We start from the raw sequence: 22,726 nt of genomic DNA, 5'->3' as shown, positions 1-22,726 counted from the left end.
GTACATACTTTTTCAGGTGACACTAATTAATTCGAATGTGACTTGTACATCTAATTCTCAGTAGTCATATTGATTATTCCTGGCAGCTCTGCCTCCTGAGGCTATATACTTGGCAGATTTATAGGTATTCAGAGCCTGAATAAAAAACCTTCAGGGAACACTCCAAAAGTTGAGAATTCAAGAAATGCTCAGAAGAAGACAGTTTTTTCAGCCTGTGTGGAAGGCGAATTTTAACTAGTTAAGGATTCCTATGCTTACTTTGGTCTTTTTTTTAACTTTCAAAATGATAAATCTCTCTTATCAACAAAATTTATATATATATATATATATATATATATATATATATATATATATATATATTACCTTCTAATATAAGATCTTTCTTAACCAAAAATTGGAGAGAGAAGGATCTACTCTTAATTTGTGGGCACATAGCTCAGTAATCATTATCCAGTCTTCATTTTATAGTATCATTCATTTTTAAAAGTTGAGTAACTAAGAATTCTACTTAGATACTTCTAAAAGTTCTCCACTTCATGGGATTATTGTAAAAAGCCATGTGATCTCTACATATCTGTGTGTATTAATGATTCAGTGCTAGGCATTTACTTAATAAGCATGGTACTAAAGACAGTGAGCAATTCCAGGCAAATTAAACATAATCCTTCCTTTTTTTTTTTTAAGAATTTTTAATATTTATTTTTTAGTTCTCGGCGGACACAACATCTTTGTTGGTATGTGGTGCTGAGGATCGAACCCAGGCCGCACGCATGCCAGGCGAGCGCGCTACCGCTTGAGCCACATCCCCAGCCCTAATCCTTCCTTTTGATATCTGTGGGTTACTTGGAGATGTGTGATGGTTTTAACATATGTTCACATTTTTTTCTAATATTCCTCCCTTTAAGAGGTAGAGCTTCATTCCATTCTCTTTTTGAGTGTAAGATGGACTTAATGCCTACTTCTCACAAATAGACCGAAGCCATGTGACAGAGCAAATTGTGAGAAAAGGTCATAAAGGCACAGTGAATTCCCTCATTCTGTGTTTTGGATCACTCATTCCATGAGAATCCAGCAGCCATCATGAAGAAACTGGCCATGAAGAGCTCTGTGGTGAGCAACTGAGGCCCCTGCCAGTAGCCTTGTGAGTGTGTTATCTTGGCACCAGATCCCATAGTTCCTGTCCAGCCTCTGGGATTGAACCCAGGGATGCTTAACTACTGAATCATAACCCCGGTCCTTTTAATTTGTTTTATTTTGAAACAGTCTTGCTAAGTTGCTTAGGGCCTCACTAAGTTGCTGAAGCTTGCTTTGAACTTGAGATGGTCTTGCCTCAGTCTCCCAAGCCTTGGGATTATAGGCATGTGTCACCACTCCCAGCCCCTATGATGTTTTGACTGTAATCCTATGAGAGATTCTGAACCAGAGCCCCAGCTCTATGTGTAGAATTTGCTAAGGCTAAGTTGGTTCTAAATTCCTGACCCACAGAAATTGTCAGAAGTGCTTTGTTTTAAGCCAAGTTTTTGTATAGTTTTTATACATTATAGATAACTAATTCAAAAAAATATGACAGAAACCTGGAGTCATTGGACATTTCACCTCCAGCACATTTCAGAGTAGCAGTGAACTCTATAAAATTGGATAAAAATTATGCATATACATTTTTCTTGGCAAGTAGTTATAGTTCTAACCATTTTCTAAAAGGAGTGCTTAATCTCTGAAAGGTTACAGATCCTGCATTGTATATTTTATTTAGAAGAAACAGGGCAGTGAATGATATACATATGTACATATATGAATAGTTGACACTGGTTTGTTGATGAAGACCAGAACTGACTTGAGCTAAGTGAAAAGAACGTGCATAGACAAATGGGACAGATTCCTTTCAAAGTGTGTGTGATTGCTTTAGATCAGGGTGGGCAAAGTATAGCCAGCCTGACCAATCCAGGACCTCCACCTGCTTTTGTAGTTTTATTAAAATACAGTCACACCCATCTGTATACATATTGTCTTTGATTACATTTACCATACAACTGCAAAGTAGTTGTGACAGATGTCCTACAGGCAGTTAAGTATTTACCTTTAGACTCTTTATGAGAAAGTTTGCTGACCTTTACTTTTGAATATTGAGATGAGGTTGGCATTCTGTGGCATAAAAGCAATAGCTAAAATGCATCTTCCTAACTGATGGTTGGATGCATTTCATGCCATGTAGCATACTGTCTTACAGCTAAGTAATGCATTAACATTTACTCCCCAAGCCCCACAGGAGTAATTGCAGTCCTGGTTCAAGGAAATGGCTATCTGGACAGCCTCCTGGAGAAATGAGATTTGTGGAGCAGAGGGCAGAGGTTAATGATGCTGGATCAGAGGTGGACAACCAGGGGCCTTGAACTGCTAACAGTTGTTCTTCTGCCATCAGGGGCATAAAGTAGGGGAGGCCTGCTGTTGTTTGCTCCTGCAACAGAGCTCTTGCTTGTCCTGTATTTATCTCCACTTGCTTTTATTTTCCCCCTTTTTCTTTTCTGCCTGGAAAATCTGATAAACTTGATCTAGGTGTAATACATTATTTTGAAATAAGATGCTTGAGGAATGGATTCTAGAATATTTTCTTTGTAATTGCATATTTGTATTGTGTTAGGAAAAGTTACTCTTTGATTCTTATAGATTAAAGTAATAATCACTTTAGTAATATCGGGTTTAATTCTAGAATCTCAGGCCTGATTCCTTTTTTTTTTTCCTTCAGTTAATCACCTGGCAACAGTTGGTTGTGTTTTGTACTTTAGGTTGTACTGTGCTACCCATTTATTCTTTGATATCTAGGGCATTTCTCAAACTTTAATGACAACTCTTTAGGAAAAGACTGGGGAGGAAACAGCATGTAGTGAATAATGTCAGTGTTTTCCACTCTTCTGTGGTATTTTTTTTCTGATTGTAAGTGACTGCTCAGATGCTCCACAAATTTCCCAATATGTATGTCATGTGAGCACTAGCTAATGTCCTCAGCAGGGAGAAGCATGACCAACTTCATACATTTGTACTGACATGTGCTCATTGTTTAAGAGCTCTGTCTTCATTATTGCTTATGTTAGTGAAATAATATTTGTTTTCTCACATTTTACACCCTACTGAGAGAGGGAGTGAGTCTCTGGAGAATTTAGGCTAATTTCTTAAGAATTCCAACCAAGTTTATAATGTAATTAATTAATTTTGTTATGAACTATTTTGAATTTATGGAGGAATTAGGGGATAATGTAATGAGCATCCATTTTCTTACTCCCCAGCTTTTTATAAATTGTACCATGTTGCTATATGTGTTATATACTCAATTAGATAGATAAATTTTTAAAATTAAGCATTGACACAGTTGAAGCTTCTCAGAAATCATTCCTTTTTATCTTTCCTTCTATCTGGAATTTGGCATTTATCATTGACATACATATTTTTTGTAAATAAGACTGAGATGGTCATTTGTGCTTTTTTTGGTTTAATGTCATTGATACATCTTTATTTTAATGCTGGGAAATATTACACTTATAAATATTGCATATTTATATATTTTTATTTGTTCTTTTTGAGTTATACATAACAGCAGAGTATATTTTTAAACAAATTTATATAAACATGGAACATATTTTAGTTAGAATCCCAGTCTTGTGGTTATACATGATGTGGAGATTCACTGTGGTGTATTCATGGATGGAGTAGGAAAGTTATGACAGATTCATTCCACAGGCTTTCCTGTTCCCATCCTCCCTCCCTTCTCTTCATTCCCCTTTGTCTAATCCACTGAACTTCTGTTCTTCCCCTCCCACTTCCCTTGTTGTATGTCAGCATCCACATATCAGAGAGAACATCTGACCTTTGATTTTTGGGGATTGGCTTATCTTATTTCATTTAGCATGATCATCTCCAGATCTATCCATTTACCAGCAAAAGTCATAAGTCCAGACAACCCCACCTATTGGACAAGAAGGGAAGCAGAAAAGATACTGATGGCCAAGATACAACAATCCTTGTATCTTCCTTTGAGATCTCTCTCTCTTCTTCTCTCTCTCTCTCTCTCTCTCTCTCTCTCTCTCTCTCCCCCTCCCTCCCTCCCTCTCTCTCTCTCTCTCTCTCTCTCTCTCTCTCTCTCTCTCTCTCTCTCTCCTCCTACCCTCACATCCCCAACATCTATTTTGCATTTTATATTTTTCTTAATATTTCTGTTTGGTTTTTGTACTCTATTGTTTTACCACTTACTTGTCTCCCCAGATCATTTTCTCTCTTTTCTCCTGCTACTAGACAACTTTTTTTGATTCCTCTTTCCCTCTTCCTAAGATTTAATTACTCTATATCCTCATCTTCTACCCTCTCAACATCTCATCCTACATCTCACCCCCAGTTCTTTGCCCACCATCAAAACTGTAGACCCTTTTGCAAACCTACTGTTTATATTGTAGATAATAATTGAACTCAACATTTCTGCATATTGTGACAAAACCATAAACGTCTTAATAGCGCACACACACACACACACACACACACACACACACACCCAGTCAAAAAAATGGGCAAAGGAACTGGAACATGCACTTCACAGAAGAAGAAATATGAATGATCAACAAATATTTGAAAAAAAAATGTTCAACATCACTAGCAGTTAGAGAAAGGCAGATTAAAACTACTACGCTGAAGCCAGGCGTGGTGGCACATGCCTGTAATCCCAGTGGCTCCAGAAGCTGAGACAGGAGAATTGCAATTTGAAAGCCAACCTCAGCAATAGTGAGGTGCTTAGCAACTCAGTGAGAACTTTTCTGTAAATAAAATATAAAATACTGCTGGGGATGTGGCTAATTGGTCAAGTGCCCCTGAATTCAGTCACTGGTACCAAAAAAAAAAAAAATGTAATTCATCACATCAGTAGCCTTAAAGATAAGAATCATATGATCATCTCAATAGATGCAGAAAAAAAAATTCAACAATTAACAGCACCTCTTCATGTTCAAAACACTAGAAAAACTAGTGATAACAGGAACATATCTCAATATCATAAAAACTGTCTATGCCAACATCATTCTAAATGGAGAAAAATCGAAAGCATTCTCTCTAAAAACTGAAACAGGACAGGGATACCCTCTTTCACCACTTCTATTTATCATTGATTGCTAATTTCATTTCACTCTGATCTGATAGAATACAAGGTATTATCTGTTTTTTGTTTGTTTGTTTTTGTTTTTGCTAAATTTGCTTTGTGGCCTAAAATGGTCTATTTTAGAGAAGGATCTGTGTGCTACTGAAGAGAAAGTGTACTAAGTCATCAATGGATGAAATATTCTATATATGTCTGTTAAGTCTAAATTATTAGTTATATTTTTTAGTTCTTTATTTAGTTTTCCTTGGGCTGATCTATCCAGGGATGAGAGAAATGTGTTATGGTCACCCAGTATTATTGTGCTGTGGTCTATTTAATTCTTGAAATTAAGAAGGGTTTGTGTAATGTATGTAGATGCTCCAATGTTAGGGACATAAATATTTATTATCATTATTTCTTGTTGATGTGTATGTAATTCCCTTAAGCAGTATGAAATGACTTTCTTTGTCCCTTCTGACTTTCTCTGTCCCTTTGCCTAGAAATCCACTTTATCTGATATGAGGTTAGAAAGCCCTGCTTGTTTATGAGATCTATGTGAATGGCATATTTCCCCCCATTCCTTTACCTTTTTAATTTTTTCTTTTTTTTTTAGTTTTTTTAATTTGTTTTAATTAGTTACACATGACAGTACAATGACCTTGACATATCATACATTTGAATCAGATGCGATATAATTTCTCATTTTACTTTTTAAAATTTTTTCTAGGTACTGGAGATTGAACCCAAAGTTGCTTAGCCACTGAACCACATTCCTAGCCCTTTTTATTTTTTATTTTGAGACAGGGTCTTGCTAAGTTGCTTTGGGTCTAGCTAAATTGCTTAGACTGGCTTTGAACTTTTTAATCGTCCTGCCTCAGCCTACTGAGCTGCTGGGATTTCAGGCATGCACCTCCTTGCTCAGCAGTTGATTTTATCTTTCTTTAATTTTTTTTTTGTAGTTGTAGATGGACAGAATGCCTTTTATTTTATTTATTTCTATGTGGTGCTAAGGATCGATCCCAGCGCCTCACACATGCTAGGCAAGTGCTCTGCCACTGAACTACAGCCCCAGCCCTAGATTTTATCTTAATAAATGGTCCCTAAGCTGAAAAACAACTAGAATGGTACGGAGACTCATTCATTTCATATAAACCACTGTTGGAAGAAATGGGGAATGGTTAGCTTACAGAAAAATTAGGAGAACGTGTTAGATGCTGTCAAATATTTTTTGAAGGGCTCAGGTTCTGAAGAGTAGATTTTGCTCAGTATAAAGAACTTTCTTGCAGTGAATCTCCCTGTTACTGGATTTTTTTCAAGCAAAGACCAGACTGCCACATTAGGAATATTGCAGAGGGGCTCAATTTCTCTAAGGTCAAGTCCTACTCTGAGGTTCTGTCTTAGAAATCTAAACATTTTCAGATTTAGGTAGAGATTCTTGGTTCCTGGATGGAAGGTCTGAGAGGCACTAATGGTAGTGGCCCTGTAATGGGATAAAAATCACAGATGAACTTTAAGTTGATTTTTAAAAAATTCTTTTAGCAAATATTAATTAAGTACTGGGCACGGTGGCACACACCTGTAATCCCAGTGACATGGGAGACTGAAGCAGGAGGGTTGCAAGTTTGAGGCCAGCCTCAGCAACTTATCAAGAAAAGGACTGGGGATGGATGTAGCTCTGTGTATTAATAGGTATTAATTAAGCGCTTAGTGTATTACCCCCAAATGATATACTGGACACTGAGGCATTAAAAAACAAACAAACAAACAAACAAAAATCACATCCCTACTTTTCTAGTTTGAATGTGAGTCTGTTATGTTTGTAATCAATCATCTTCTCACTTTTTAAAATTTATTTTTATTTTTTAGATGTAGTTGCCCCAGACCCCATCTTCTTACTTTTTAAATACAGTGTGTCAATCTTTATCTTCCCAGGTCTTGTAAAGGAAGTGATAAAATGTTAACATTACCCACTACTTATGTTCATGTTATTCCAGCTGATTAAGTTTCCAGTTTTGTTGGAACTTTCCTGCACAGACTTTAATTCTCCAGGGTAGAGTCAAAATGTGTTGAAATGCCCTCCTAAAAAAGAAAGGGAAAATAGATCACCTAGTATGAAATATGTTTTTTTATTCTAGGCTCTGAGGATAGAATATGTGATTAGATGAGTAACGTATCAGATCCTTAATGCTATTTAAACATGCAGGTGGGTGCGTTGTGTGTATTTTGTGTATTTAAAATTGAGATTTTTGTTTGAATAGTGTCTTTCATTTGGTGTACTGCATGGTGATTTATCATAATAGACTGCTTTAAATCATTTGAAATAGCGAGACATATGAATTTTAACAATAACTTCCCCAAGGCTAGAGAAGTCAGCGGGAGCTCAAACTGCTAGGTAGACATTTTTTTTTTTCAAACTCATATGCAAGTGTAAAACTTTTATGAGGCTGCTTTAACAAGGCCCTTTGGGGTTTAGGGTTATTTATCTAAGCTCTTATTACAAATGAAAACTTTTCTAGGTTTAACCCTGTGAAGCAAAACTGATCCTAACAATATTGTAACCTGGAAGAATGAACACTGTTCTCCAGATTGACTCCAAAATTTAGTTAGGAGACTTTGGGGCTAGTGTCCTTAGCACTAACATGATAATAGGATAGTGGAAACAGAGCTCTACTTCAAAGTCTCCTTTAATTAAGAAAAGTTAGCTCTACTATACTCATAATTTAGTGTTTGACATGACTTACTAAAATGATTTCCAGTGGTAGAATCACAGAGCCCTCTGATATGTCCTTGAGAGTCAACTTGCCCCAAGACAGTGTTGCCTGGTACAAGGTCTGTGAGCACCTTTTCCTTTATGGTATCTGCACTGAGAAGTGGGGCATGGAAGAAAAGTGGTTTCTGAGATTAATGTCCCAGAATCACTCTGTACATAATCCAGCCGAAGAGCTGGAGCTGCTGCAGGAAAAATTTTGTCATTTTGAAATATGTTCAGGTTCTCTGTAGATATGTTCAGGTTTAATGAGTCTTAGTCCTGTAGTAAATCTATTCTTAGACCCTGTGTGCTAGGGCTTTAAATGATCTGTAATGCAGTACAGTTGTTTAAGTGAGGACATATGAGGAGAAAGGGCAAATGTTACAAGCCAGGATCAAGATCTTTTGCAGGCTTGAAGAAAGCTTATCTGAGTCAAGTTAGCCTGTCATGTCTGGCCAAGTTGAGAACATGATGGATGGATGAATGGGTTGATAGAAAGGTTGGGTAAAAGATGAACAGACAGAAAAAGCAAAGTACTCATTATTGATAAGATGATTTTTAGTGACTAGGTTTCTATGCCACAGAGTTGTTATAAATAACTCGATAAACAGATATATCTGAAAGAGAACATCATGACAAATGCAGAATTTTGAAGAATTTATAAAGTGACCAAAAGTGAAAATTATGAGCCAGAGAGTATGTTTGGATTGTTTATAAGTGCCTTACCTCAATATTTAACCACAGTAGTATTAACATAAGTCATTGGAAATAGTATTTCACTTAACGCAACCTGGGGACTTCTGAGTTACCACCTCTGGCAACAGAATGAAAATGCTTCAGAGACAATGGAGAGAGAAATGGGAGTGTAAAGCCCACAGATGATACTTTTAAGGAGGGAAGTACAAAACCTATGAACTGGCAATTATGGTTTAGAGCATGAAGGACACAAAGGGCAAACACCAAGAGAGATGACGGTGGCAGAAATGTTGGCTGGAGGTCAGAGGTAGAAGCAATACAAATATAAAAATTTAAATAGGTTGGAAAATGTCAAGTGAATGTAAGTTTAGGAACTTCTATTCTGAAAGAGTCTCACAATAGTTTCAAATAGGAGGAAAACTGTATATATACTTGGTTTTTAACTCTTCAACTTGAGCAGCTGTTTTAACAGTTGAGTTGCTAGGCACTGTCAGGATTAGACTATTTTAATTTTGGAGAAACCCAACTGTTAAAACAGCTGTTTTGTGTCTGATAGACTTTAGCTGGCTGTGATTAGGTTGCAAGACCTAATGGGATCATAGCACCAGATTATGGTTTGATTGGACATAATAAAAATATGAATGGATACTAGGTTGAATGTTTGGTCAGACATTTGACTCTCCAAAGAAGCTGGAGCTGCTGCAGGAAAAATTTTGTCATCTAGAAATATATTCAGGTTCTTTGTATCCCCAGGTTTGTTTTGGTGAAGGTAACTAACATCGGCTTTTACCTTATTTGTAGTTAAAGAAAATTTCCTGAATAATTTTGCCATCTTGGAAATGAGCTTTTTTCTAAGCACTTTTAAAAAAAAGTCTTTCTAGTTCTACTGACATTTCTTTATCCTTCTCTTAAAAATAGATAATATATCTACTCAAGTCATCTCAAGTAGCCAGTCATTTGTTTTACTTACTTTGTATATTTTGTTATCCAAGAAAAATATCATATTAATAGCAGCCACCAAAGTTGTCAATTTTCAAGTACCACATTTTGATTTTTTTTTACTTGTTCTTTTTAGTTTTACATGACAGTAGATATATTTTGACATGTTTATACAAACATGAAGTACATCTTATTCTAATTAAGTCAAGTTTAAGTTAAAGTCAGATTCATTCCACTGTCTTTCCTCTTCCTGTCCCTGTTCCTTTCCCTTCATTCCCACATTTTTAATATCTAGAAAAACTACAGTATCTCTAACAATGATAAAAATCCTGAATTTTAAATTTAGTAACTTAAGTACCTTTTTCATGGAACAAAACTATTAGGTTAGTTTCAGGCAAATTATCTAAACTTAAAGATTAAAATTACTTGATCTTAATTTAAATGTGATTTAATTTATTAAGATCATTTGATTAATTTCCTGTGGAAAACTATACTTTTATTTGATATATTAATGAATAGGTTAAAGCATTCAAAGACAGGTTTTTAAAAATGTTCTCAATGAAAGTAGCTTTACTTTTTACTTTTTTTTTGGCCTGTTTTTTTTTCCTTACCATAATTTGGTTTATGTATTCTGTCATACAATTTGAATGAGGATTTCTGAATAAAGTTTTTAGTTAAGTTACCTGTGGTAGAAACAACAGATTCCAAAACACCTCTTACGTAGCTTGTCACTTTATATTGCTTTAAAAAAATCCTTTAACATATTTTTAAAGCATACTTTTAAACAGATGTACTTTGAAAGTTAAATGGTAATGATTTGATTTATATCATAGTTTATTTAAGAGAACTTTAAAAGGACAGACTAAACATATATTTCTTTTTAAAAAATGGCAATTTTTGGTCATGTGAATGATTCATGTTCAGATTTTAGAAATAGAAAATGTCCTACTAAAGTGCATCATTTTATTTATAACTCCTTAAAATTATAGAGATCTACAGTATAAACAGTAGAGAAAAGAATACCAAACTATTTTAATGTATATTTAAATTTAATGGATTATGTACCATCTTTAAATGTGTGGCTTGAAACCAGGGCACTTCCAACACATTGCTAGCTCATCCTTCTATATGATTATTTTTAAGAACAAATTTAAAATAAATTCTACCAGAGTTTCATTGGCATATGACTTCACAAAAGATCTTAGGTCTTCAACCTGAGGACATTTTCTGAAATGAAAGGCTCTTGCCTGGGAGCATGATCTTGGCATTTGGATGTCATCTCTCTTCATGGAAGGGTAATGCGCTAGTCATCTTTCTGTTTCTGTAACAAAATGCCTGAGATCATCAACTTAAAAAGAAAGAAGTTTAATTTTGGTTCACATTTGGAGGTTTCATTTTATGGTCAGCTGGCTCCATTGTTTTTGGTCCTGTGGTGAAGCAGCACATCATGGTGGGAATTCATGACAGGGGAAAATGCTCACCTCATAGCAGCCTGGCCGTGAAGGGGGGTGAAGGGAGGGGGAGAAAGGGAGAGAAGAAGTAGGATCCTACTATATCTTTCAAGCTTCAAGGGCACACCCTCAGGAACAAAACTTCCTCCCACTAGGCCCTACCTCTAAATTTCACCACCTCTCCATATTGCCGTGGGCTGTTGACCTAGCCCCTACATGGTTTGGTGGACATTTCACTGCAACTCACTGCAGACAGAATTCTTAGTCATTATAATTTGTTTTCCAGTAGGTCAGAAAAAGCCATGTGATATTTAGGGTCATGCAAGTCATGACCCTAATAGCAAAAATTACCAAAACTGACCAGGCTTAATTCTTCTAAATTGAATCACAATATTGTCAGCTTCTCTCTTGTGAGGAAGAGTGTATGGATTTCAAAGGGAGGGAATCCTAGCATGGACTTAGGAAAAAGAGTGGAGAAAAGCCAGGGATAGTGAATAGGACAGTATTCTGTGAAAGTAGGGAAGAATGCAGTTGGACATGGGCAGACCACCAGGATCCGCCCACTTCTGAAGGTATCTGAAGTTGCTGATAGAGTTCTGATAGATCGCATCTCTCTTTTCTGCTGATATCAGATATGGTTTTGTCATTTTCTTCAATACTCATAACTGCCAACCAACTCAAACTGAAAAACAAAGAAAACCTGTTTGTTTTACCGAGTCTAGTAAATTCTCAAAGAAGAAAACATCTTAAAAACTTCCATATAAAACAGCTCCAAGTAAAACACTCAGTAATTAATGATAGTGGATCAATGCCAGTAATCTCAGTAGTAATAATGCCAGTAGATTCACTGACATGTTTTTAATAATTTGTTCTTTTAAAAATAAAGAAATTTAGATCTATAAAGAAGGAGAAGGAAGAAGAAGGAAGAAAACATTTTAAGCCCTTGCTTTGTGCCTCATACATCTGAAACCCTTCATATCCACATTGATAAAGGACTTAAATGATGGCTCTAGTGGGTAATTGAGTTGCCCCTGATGGGACAGGGAACCTGTAGTACCAAGTGTGAGGTTTGCTTATGAGAATGTTATTAGAGTGGACCTAATTTATTATGGCCAAGCCCTCATTCTTGGTTACTCTGGAGGGTGATTAATGGATTGGAAGTATGTTTCTCAGCCTCTTTTTCAACTGATTTTTTCTGGTAATGGAATGTGGTTAAAAAAAAAAAAATGTGAGCCAGGAGAGCTTCTCTTTGAAAAGTTTTTCTAAATGGTTATATTTATTAATATTCCTAACACAGATATAATGGTATATTATTAGAAGTTAGTTCAAAATGGAATTGTTTGTATTGTTTAATCAAATGATAAATTAGAAAAAAGATTTTAATCTGAAAGCAATGATTCTTATCAAGGGTTCATGAATCTTGAAAACATTATGCTAAGTAAAAGAATCCATACCAAAAAGGCCATATATTGCATGGTTCCATTTATATGAAAGAAGGGCATGAGTGAATTAGGAAGTGATCTGAGAAATACCCAAAATTGTATGCAAAAATTCTCTTTGTAAAGATGAGCACTATTTTAAACAGACTCTGTACTTTTGGTTATATTATCATAGAGACTTGTTACCTTCAGATGATTTAAAAGTCACTACCTAAGAGCCTTTTAAAACATTAATTCCCATTCTTTCTCCTCTTTTTATCAATTTTTAGAAATTCTTTCTGTCATCATCAGAGTTTCCGCCCTCTGTAAAAAAACTTGTTAAGTGTATTTTTAAAAAATGATAAAACACTTCTAGCATATGGTTTGATATAGTTTTTTTAGATTTTATGAATAATTTTATTGATTTTTTTAGATATTTATGCCTTTACTACATCTTTAATTTATTTTTGCATAAGTTGTAAGATAAGTTTATTTTTTCCATTATGGATAGTTTTTTGAGCTGGTACTGTAAGTAAGTAATTCGTATCTTTCTCAAACTATAGTATCATTTATCATATAATAATATATTATAAATACCTTTATAATATATTACATTTCACAAATATTAGAGTCCATTTTTAGGTTTTGTTTTGTTCCACTGATTTGTTTCTTGTAGCAGTACTATTAATTTAGTTACATTGGTTCTATTATATGTTTTAGTATCTAAAAGGCAAGTCTGCTTATCAGCATTCTTATTTCTTGTGGTCATTTTCAAGAATTATCCTTGTATATATTGTCATTTTATCTAGTTCTGATGAAAACCAGTCCTTTTGGGATTCTAATTGAAATTGCATTAAATTATAAATGTTGAGACAATTGACATTTTTAAGATATTAAGCATATCTTTGTATTTGTTCTTGTTTTATGCTCTTAAGTAGATTATATAATTTATTTTCTGTGGGTCCTTTGTCTTTTTTGTTAAATTTTATTTCTAATTGTTTTATAAGTATTGATCCTATAGTGATAGAAGCAAATATTTTCCCATTACTATCTTTAGCCTCCCCTTCACCTCTACTCCTGGCCTGGGAACTAGAGAGACTCTTGGTTTTTACATAATTTTCTTGGCTACATTTCCTAACTCTATTAAGAGCCTCTCTCAGGCTTTCTAGGTAAAAATCATAGTGCCAGGAAAAAGCAGGATTGAAGACATTCAAGATCATTGGAATTTGGCAAATGTAAACCAAATGAATAGCATATTACAATTTTTTCCATCAAACTTCAAAAATTCAATCTGTTAGTCATTGTTAATGGAATTATGGGGCAAAGAGTCTTCTGTGACAGGTTTGTAAATGTGAATTGGCACAGACTTTGCAAACATCTATTCAAATGGAAAATGCATATGTCCTTCAACCTGATAATCCCACTCCAAAGACTAGCCATATAAGTCAAAGTGCTAGAATATAAGGATATATAAGAAGAGACATTATTATAACCTTGTTCATAGCAGGGGAAAAAAACTGAGGAGAAAAGATACTCAAGGTATAATTTGGATACACACACTTATACTATTAGATACCCAACAGAGAGAATGAATTATTATTGCCAGAGCAGTTGACTTTGAGGACAAGAGAGGCCAGTAGGTAATAGAGGTCACTGGTGGTGGGGGAGTAGGGAGAGTTAAAGGAGGCTAAAAAAAGGGTGGGGGGAGAATGCATTTATGAGGATTTGACAAAGATTTCTTAAACAAGACACCCAAAGTAGCAAGCTTAAAGAAAGAATTTCATGTTTGATCACATTAAAATTAAGAAATTTTAAACATGTATTTATCATATGACCCAGTTTTGGGCTTTTGGACTTTTATCCTAGGAAAGAGTGTAAACATGTTCATCCCAGAACCTGTATACAAATAAATGTTCACAGGAACTCATAGCTATTAGTTATAATAGCCAAAACCAGAAATCAGGCCAAATGTCTTTCCCTAGATGAATGGTTAAGCAACTGTGGTACATTGATATTATGGGAATCTACTCAGCAATGAAAAGGAATAAACTTTGTGTGTGTGTGTTGGAATTAAACCTAGTGCCTTGTGTATGCTAAGCAAACACCGTACTACTGAGCCACACTCCCAACCCAGGAATGAACTATTGATACACACAATAACTTGAATGAGTCCTGAGAGGATTATACAGAGTGGGGAAAAAAAGCCAATCTCAAAAAGTTGACACCCTAAATAAATTCATTAACATTAGTATTCATTTTTCTTTCCTCTTTGGTATTGGAGACCTCATGCCTCCATGAGGCATCTCTAGCCCTATTTAAATTTTATTTGCTAAATTATTCATGCTGGCCTCAAACTTGTGATCCTCCTTCCTCAGCCTTCCAAGTAGCTGGGTTATAGGCATCTGCCACTGTGCCCAGCTATATAACATTCTTGAAATAAAATTATGAAGATGAAGAACAGATTAATGAGTGCCAGGGAGAAGGGATTGGAGAATGGATGAAGAGAGATAGCTGTGTCCCTTTGTATCATGAGAGATCTTTGTGATGGAATAGTTATGTATATTGGCTGTTTTAATGTGAATGTGGTCATGTGGATCTGCATATGTGATAAAATTGCATGGAACTGAACACACACATATATATACAAATGAATACATATCTAACTGATGAAATTCATTGTCAGTTTGGCTGAATTTTATCACTGTCAATGCAGTTATCTAGAATATTATCACTAGGGAAAACTGGGTCTGTATTACATCTTAACATTGCATTTGAATACAATTATCTCAAAATATGAAGTAAAAAGTGAGAAGAATGGTTTAAAGTCTTAAAATGGGAAAAAAATAGATGAAGGGCAAAGAAGAGCAAATGCTAACCTGGCAATAAATAATTTGAAGATTGATTTTCCCAGTTGAATCAGGGAACAGGAATAAAAGAATAACAAAATAAAAATAAACATTATAATTATTTTTAAGTTAAATATAAATACACAGTATAAAGGCCAGCTTACCTCATGTTTGTCTGTTTGCAAGTAAATATTGTCTAGAATTAATTGCAGTAGAAGCTTTAATATTTTTTAGTTTCTGTTGGGAATATTTTTACTAGTTCATTATTACATAATTAGGCCAGTGTGTGCAATATTCTGTTCATGTCCTAAAGCCACCTTTTGTTCTTACAGGTAGTTTTTTCCCTCAAATTCCTTTCTTTGTTAAGTTGAAATATGATGTACACACCATAAAATCGCTGTTTTAAAGGATACAATTCAGGGTGTTTCCGTGTATTTACAAGGTTTTGCAACCATGAATATTTTTTCACCCCAAAGTATAATACTGTATCCGTTAGCACTCATTTCCCATTGCTCCCTCCTTCTAGCCCATAACAATCTCTTATCTACTTTCTGTAGATAGATTTGCCCATTCTGAACATTTCATACAGATGGAGCCATACAATATGTGGCATACAGAGTAAGGATAATGTAACACATGTCAAGCTGGGCGCTGTGACACATGCCTGTAATCTCAGCTACTCAGGACACTGAGGCAGGAAGATCACAAGTTTGAAGCCAGCCTGGGCAACATAGCAAGACCCCATCTTTTAAAAAAAAAAAAAGTGTCAACAAGTGTATGGATCTTGTTTAGTCTAGACTCAAACAAACTGTGAAAATATTATTAATGAGTTAACTGAGGAAATTGAACACTGACTACAAAATTGATACTAGAATATTATTGAATTTTTAAGCATAATGAATTATGTGTAGGTACCTCTTCAAAAAGAATCTTTTAGAGATATATACTGAAATATTTCCTTATGAAATGATATGCTGTCTGTGGTTTCTTCCAAAGTAATTCAGGGTTGGTGGTAGTATATGGGGATACAGGCAAGCAGAGTTGACCATGTGAAAATGATGGTTTGAAATAGGGCATTGTCTCCCATGCATCATGTCAATCACTGAGATGAGTTTTTAGAAAAAGAAAGAATTTATTAATTGGTAACCATGGGTGGAGATGGGAAAGCAAGTTTCAAATCTGCCTCTCCAAGGGTCAGATTTGTGGCTGTTTATGGGCTGAGGTGTGGGAAAGGTGATTTAGAGTTTAAGAAGTCATCAAGGGTCAGGGCATGGGTCATCAAGCTGTATCAGGTGTTACCATCATGACCCACATGTGGAATGGATCTCTAAAACTGGTAATTTTAAAAATTCAACTAAATACAGCAACTACGAGCAGGTGAGGCAGGTTAACTCTAGATGATTTATTTAGGTTTTTCCTCAGTTTAGTTACATGGACCCACTTTTCTTTTCTCTCTCCTTTTGGATATGTGGAATTTTCTGTAACAAAACTTTTTTTTAATGTCTGAGGAGTAGCTGGTCTCTTTAGATGCTCTCAATAATATATGTTCAGTTATGATGTTTCCAACAGGCTTGTTGGTAGGGTGGGTTCTCTCCTTAATGAACATACTCCCAGTCTTATTCCTACATTCTAAGTCACTGGTGTCTTGCAGTAATACAGGTATTTATTTATTTTAAAAATCTCTTATTTTTTGGCAAGAGTTAATACATTTAATTATGAGATTGTCTTATGATATCTTACTTAAAGTAGAACCGTTTTCCTACACTTTTTGATGTAGGGGAGATTTGTCTTGACAGGCTTAGAGTTCTTACCAGCAAAGTTCAAAAGACATAGTTTTTAGGAGTTGTGTACCTAAATTCCATCTTTCAAGAGCACTTTAATTCAAAGAGTATTAAAGACCAGTGTTGACCTTTGTGATTTGAAAAGGTCAAAACTTTCCTTTTAGAATTTTTTGAGAAAATTGTCTTAAGGACACAGTTTATTACTTAATGAACCTGATATTAAAATTTATATAAATTTTATCCTGAAAAATGTACATACCTCCACTACTTATAAATTTCAGTATTTACTTATTTATATAAGTAACTACTTATTAAATATAAATTAAAATATTTAATACAACAGATGCACCAACACATTTAGTTATTTCAGAGTTTTATGTTCTTGAGAATGGCTTATAAAAATTTTTAAAATTTTGCTTACTTGTAGAGCTTATATATTAAATATGTTGCTTATTAATGATTCTAGTACTAAATTATCATTTGCTTGTTTTGCTGTTTTGAGAGCTCAAATTAATGGGCTTATCATTATTGAAACTTTTAAAGTGAATTTATAAAATCTACAGATATGAACATTGTATTTCAATATCTTTAATAGTCTATTTGCCTTCATTTTTTTAACCATTTTTTTTTAGTTGTAAATACTTTTATTTGTTTATTTTTATGTAGTGCTGGGGATCAAATCCAGTGCCTTACACATGCTAGGCAAGTGCTCTACCACTGAGCCACAACCCCACCTCTAGGCTTCTGGCTTTCTTTGGTTCATCTTGGACTGAAAACTCCATATCATCTACTAAAAGATGAGAAACATGAGATTTAAGTGAATGTTTACATCTCAAGTTCTCCCATATTGTATCATTTTTCTTCTTTATGTAGTATGTTGGACCTTTGAATATTTTAATTTTTAGTACTGAATTGTTAAATAATATATATTTGACATTTTAGTGTGTATGTTAAATGACCCTCATATTTTCTAAAAGTCTATATCACCTTCTATTTTCTCAGGTTATTTTCTTGATATTGATTGGTTTGATTCAGTCTCAATTTCACTGTTTTTGTTAGAAGTGGTAGAAGGTGACTTTTTGTCCCCTTCACGTTGCCTCTTTTAAAGGAGATAGGCCATAGTTGCTTCTCTAGGGAATTTTCTCGAGGCAGAACTTTAGAAACAAGGATGGTGTGTCCTCTGCTTTGCATTTTGGTCGCTTAGACTTAAGGTCATTTGGGCTGACAGTTCCGACTTCTTAGGAAAGCTTTTCCTTCCCAGGAAATCACTGAAATAGGTTTCAATTGATGTCTAGTTCATCGTTCCTTTTGAAGTATCCTTCTGGTTGGTGTACAGTGGAAGAGTACTGTTAGGTTTAATAACCTATGATGTCTTTGGAGGAAAGCCATAAGTAATCCAGATTTTGCCCTGTGTTTCTTAAAGTGCCCGTATCATTGACGGACGTCGTACTGATATTTGAGCCATGGGTGGATAGTTGAGGCAGATACCTTGGGCTTTGTCAACACACATGCCCTGAACTCCACATGACCACTTTGATGATCCTTTTAAGATAAACTGAATTTTAAGTGCCTAAGGCCTGGGCTGATAAAATTTAAGCAGATGTTGTTATGAAGAACATGTTACGTGATGACAAACGGAGATACCTCTTGTCAAAATATTTATTTGTATAATTTATCTTTTAATATAGAACTACCAAAAGTGAAAGAAAATGATGAGGACTTTGTATTCCAGCAGGCCCCTCCACAGGTGGCACAGCCCACCTCATCCCTGGGGACTCTTACTGAAGCTCTGCAGCTTGACCCACCTGGGTTAGATCTTGGAGATTCCCAGAAGACCTCCAAGGGGTATTCACAGTCCTGGGCAGTGTCCAGTGGCCTTTGCTGAGAAAAAATAAAAACCTTTTTTACTTTACTTTAAAAAAAAAAATTCAGAATGAAAGTAGCTTTGGTGATCCTGGTTGTAGATGGTGGGGGAGCTGTCTAGGATAAAAATTCTAAACACTTAAATTATTTCTTTTTTTTTTTTTTAAGAGAGAGTGAGAGAGAGAGAGGAGGAGAGAGAGAGAGAGAGAGAGAGAGAGAGAGAGAGAGAGAGAGAGAATTTTTTAATACTTATTTTTTAGTTCTCGGCGGACACAACATCTTTGTTGGTATGTGGTGCTGAGGATGGAACCCGGGCCGCACGCATGCCAGGCGAGCGCGCTACCGCTTGAGCCACATCCCCAGCCCTTAAATTATTTCTTAAACATACAAATGTAAAGGAAAAAAAAAAGTCAATAGAAAGTTAATATGTGAGTGCATCTACAGAAATGCAATTTTGAGGCAGCTTTCTAATCTTTTTTCCCAAATGAGCCTACAAAGTTAGAGAAATCCACTCATGTCTGATCTAGAAAGAATAAAAATACTAAGAGGGGCACTAGTAAGTGTTATAATAGATATAAATGTGATATTAGGCAGGTTAGACCCAAGGTTCTCAAAAGAAATGACACCTGAGTGGCTCTTGCAAGATGAGTGGAGGTTCATCAGGAAAGAGAGTAGCCTCGCAGGCCCAGAAGACTGTATATGCCATACAGAGCACACAGAGATGGAAAGTAACAGCATGGTGGAGAGCATAAGAAAGTAGGTGGAGGGCTGGGGACGTGGCTCAAGCAGTAGCGCGCTCGCCTGGCATGCGTGCGGCCGGGGTTCGATCCTCAGCACCACATACCAACAAAGATGTTGTGTCCGCCAAGAACTAAAAAAAAATATTAAAAATTCTCTCTCTCTCTCTCTCTCTCTCTCTCTCTCTCTCTCTCTCTCTCTCCTCTCTCACTCTCTCTTTAAAAAAAAAAAGAAAGTAGGTGGAGAGTGAACTTGAGAGTCAACTGTGACAGAACGAAGTTTGACTTTTTGAAAAGACAGCAGAAATTTTGAGAATGCTATATAATGAGCAAAACCACAGAGATTAATAGTCAGTCAATATAAAATAATAATTTTTAAAACACAGAGAAGCACATACACAATGGAATATTACTCAGCCATAAAGAAGAATGAAATTATGGCATTTGCCAGTAAATGGATGAAACTAGAGAATATAATGCTAAGTGAAAAGAAATAAACTAATCCCCAAAAACCAAAGGCCACTGTTCTCTCTGATATGCAGATACTGACTCACAATAGGTGGGGGTGGGGATGGGGGGTAGAGGTCCACTGGGTAATGGGGGCAAGGGAGGGAGGATGGGAATGGGAAAGATGGTAGAATAAATCAGACATAACTTTCCTATGTTCATATATGAATAAATACATGACCAGTGTAATTCCACATCCTGTACAACCACAAGAATAGGAAGTTATACTCCATATATGTATGTATGTCAAAATACATTCTACTGCCATGTATAACCAAAAAAAAAAAAAAAAAAAAAAAAACCAGAGAAGACAAACATGCCCTTGCTGAAATTAGATCATTTTTAGGAAAGTGAGCAGTGGCCCATTCCTGTTCAGCTTACCGGCAAATGCAGAGGCGGTTTAACTCTGCCACCCACATCAGAAATACATTAGCATAATAAACAACCTGATTGGTGTTGTGGCTGCATGGAACTGGTACTGTTTGTCATGACTCTTCCTACAAAGCACTAAAATCCATTATGGCCTTCATCACTGATGCCCCTTAAACCTCCACTACTCACCACTGATTTGGGTTGGGCAAAGATAGCTTTACAGACATGAGTTTATGGAGATGGCAAAAGAATACATGCATCCTTATAAAATAAGTATAAAACATTATATGGTTATATATTTCTCTTCAAAATTAGGAAGTGGTAGGAGATACTTCAGTAGGGGATCAGGCAAGAAATAGATAAGTAGAAGAATAAAAAGCCTATTACTTGTATTATTCTGTTTCGCTGGGTGAGGGGAGATACTGGGGATTGAACTCAGGGACATTCAACCACTGAGCCACATCCCCAACCCTATTTTGTATTGTATTTAGAGACAGGGTCTCACTGAGTTGCTGAGGGCCTCCATGTTGCTGAGGCTGGCTATGAACCTGTGGTTCTCCTGTCTCAGCCTCCTGAGCTGCTGGGATTACAAATGTGCACCATTGTGCCTGGCTGTATTATTCTTATTATGTTATTTTCTCATTATTTCCTGATTTTTTCTTTTTACTAGTAAAAAGAAAGGAGGAGAAAACCAGGATTCTAGGCCCACCCTTATCACTTTCTACACCTCTGTCTCATCTCAGACAAGTCCCTTGACCTCAATTTCCCGATCTCTCAAATGAAAGGATTTTCAAATGGGCTCCACAGGATAGAACAGAGCTGCTTCAAGGGCCACTCTGGAAGATGAAAGAGGCCTGCTGCCAATGCTGCCCTTCAAACAGAGCAGCTTTGCTTTTATTTGTATTGTAAGTTGGAGCTGTTACAAGATTTTATTTTTTTTAAACAAAAGGATTCTTTACTTTTCACAAGTTTGAAAATCACTGAACTAGTATTTCATAAAGGCCTGTCTGGCTTAGAAACCATTTCTACATCTGTACATTGGGGATAACAATGGTTCCTTTGCTTAAGTTGTTGAGGTGTGAACAAGATATTCCACGTAGAGCAGAGCATATAGAACATAGGAATCACCGCAATGTGTTAGCCATTATTCCCCACCTCCCTGCCAACAGATCCCACAAAGATAAGTGCTTTTGCTATGACTCTTATGCATTGGGTAAGAAATGGTGGCCTGAGAATTGCCTAATCCATCTGCTTTGTACTACCAACATTATAAAAATGTCTTGGACATTTTCTTTGTAAAATTTTAATACATTTTATTTTTGTACATTGCATTTTTTTCTCCCACAACTGAAAGTTTTCTTCTTCTAGGTCAGATTTGAAAAATAATTACATTGCATTTATCAAAGTCAATGTGTTGGTGTTCCAGGCTTGCCAGCTCCTGGGAAAGTGACATCAGTGTCCACTCATTAACCCTGCCTGCTGCAACCTGTTTGGAGCTGCTGTTGATACTATCAAGGAGTAATGCCATCCTGCCACCATCCCTTCGCCAAATGAATTCATTTCAGGTAAGGGATACTCTAGAGTGTGATTTCTCATTTTAACTTGTAATTATTTTTTCAAGGATCCTTCACAGGAGATAGCCCAAGAAAATTCATATTTTCAAATAGTAGTAATAATAACATAATGTACGTGTTGCTGTGCCTCATTTTTAAGTAATGAACAAATGGAGACTCAGAACTGATTAGGGAGTTGCCTAGCAGTGGCAGAACCCAAGGCTTGTTCTCTGAACCTCCATTTTTATTGCCTCTTATAGAAAAAAACAAGAAGATGTGGCAACAACACTTGCAGATGCCACTTCCCTCCTCTATGCTTTGCCCTAGAGCAAGAATATTCAACCGTTACTATTGGCTTTACTGATGTCAGCTGCCTAAAATCAAAATCTTTAACCTGGATAGTATCTTCCCTACTCCCATTTCCCTCTCTCTCCTCTGTCCTAATTTTAGCACTTCCCACTCCCCTGGATATTTAACTGTGCTCCTGGTACAATGCAGTGCTGCATGTAGATTTACCAGTACGATGATCAGCAGGAAGACTCTCTTCTTAATAGCCATCTAATTGTCTGTGAGAAGGCAAATGAGAATTAAGATGTTCAGCCAGCACAGAGGCACATGCCTGTGATCCAAGCATCTTGGGAGGCTGAAACAGTAGGATCTCAAGTTTGGGGCCAGCCTCAGCAACTTAGCAAAGGCCCTCA

General features: G+C 35.9%; 1 protein-coding gene across 4 annotated transcripts in view; it reads left to right on the top strand.

Annotated features, from left to right (window-relative positions):
* The window catches only part of UBE3D (ubiquitin protein ligase E3D), a 152,195-nt gene that overhangs the window by 53,554 nt on the left and 75,915 nt on the right, over nucleotides 1-22,726 (top strand). For all 4 annotated transcript variants that reach the window (XM_081293634.1, XM_081293636.1, XM_081293633.1 and 1 more), the window contains one exon: nucleotides 21,899-22,037. In XM_081293634.1, coding sequence (XP_081149760.1) covers nucleotides 21,899-22,037 — 139 coding nt within the window. The remainder of the gene's footprint in view (nucleotides 1-21,898; nucleotides 22,038-22,726) is intronic.

Source organism: Spermophilus citellus (genome assembly GCF_964194105.1).
Source record: "Spermophilus citellus genome assembly, chromosome: 5".
In the NCBI taxonomy this organism is placed as follows: Eukaryota; Metazoa; Chordata; class Mammalia; order Rodentia; family Sciuridae; genus Spermophilus; species Spermophilus citellus.
Note: the sequence above shows the minus strand (reverse complement) of the source record. Positions and strands in the feature narration are given on the sequence as shown.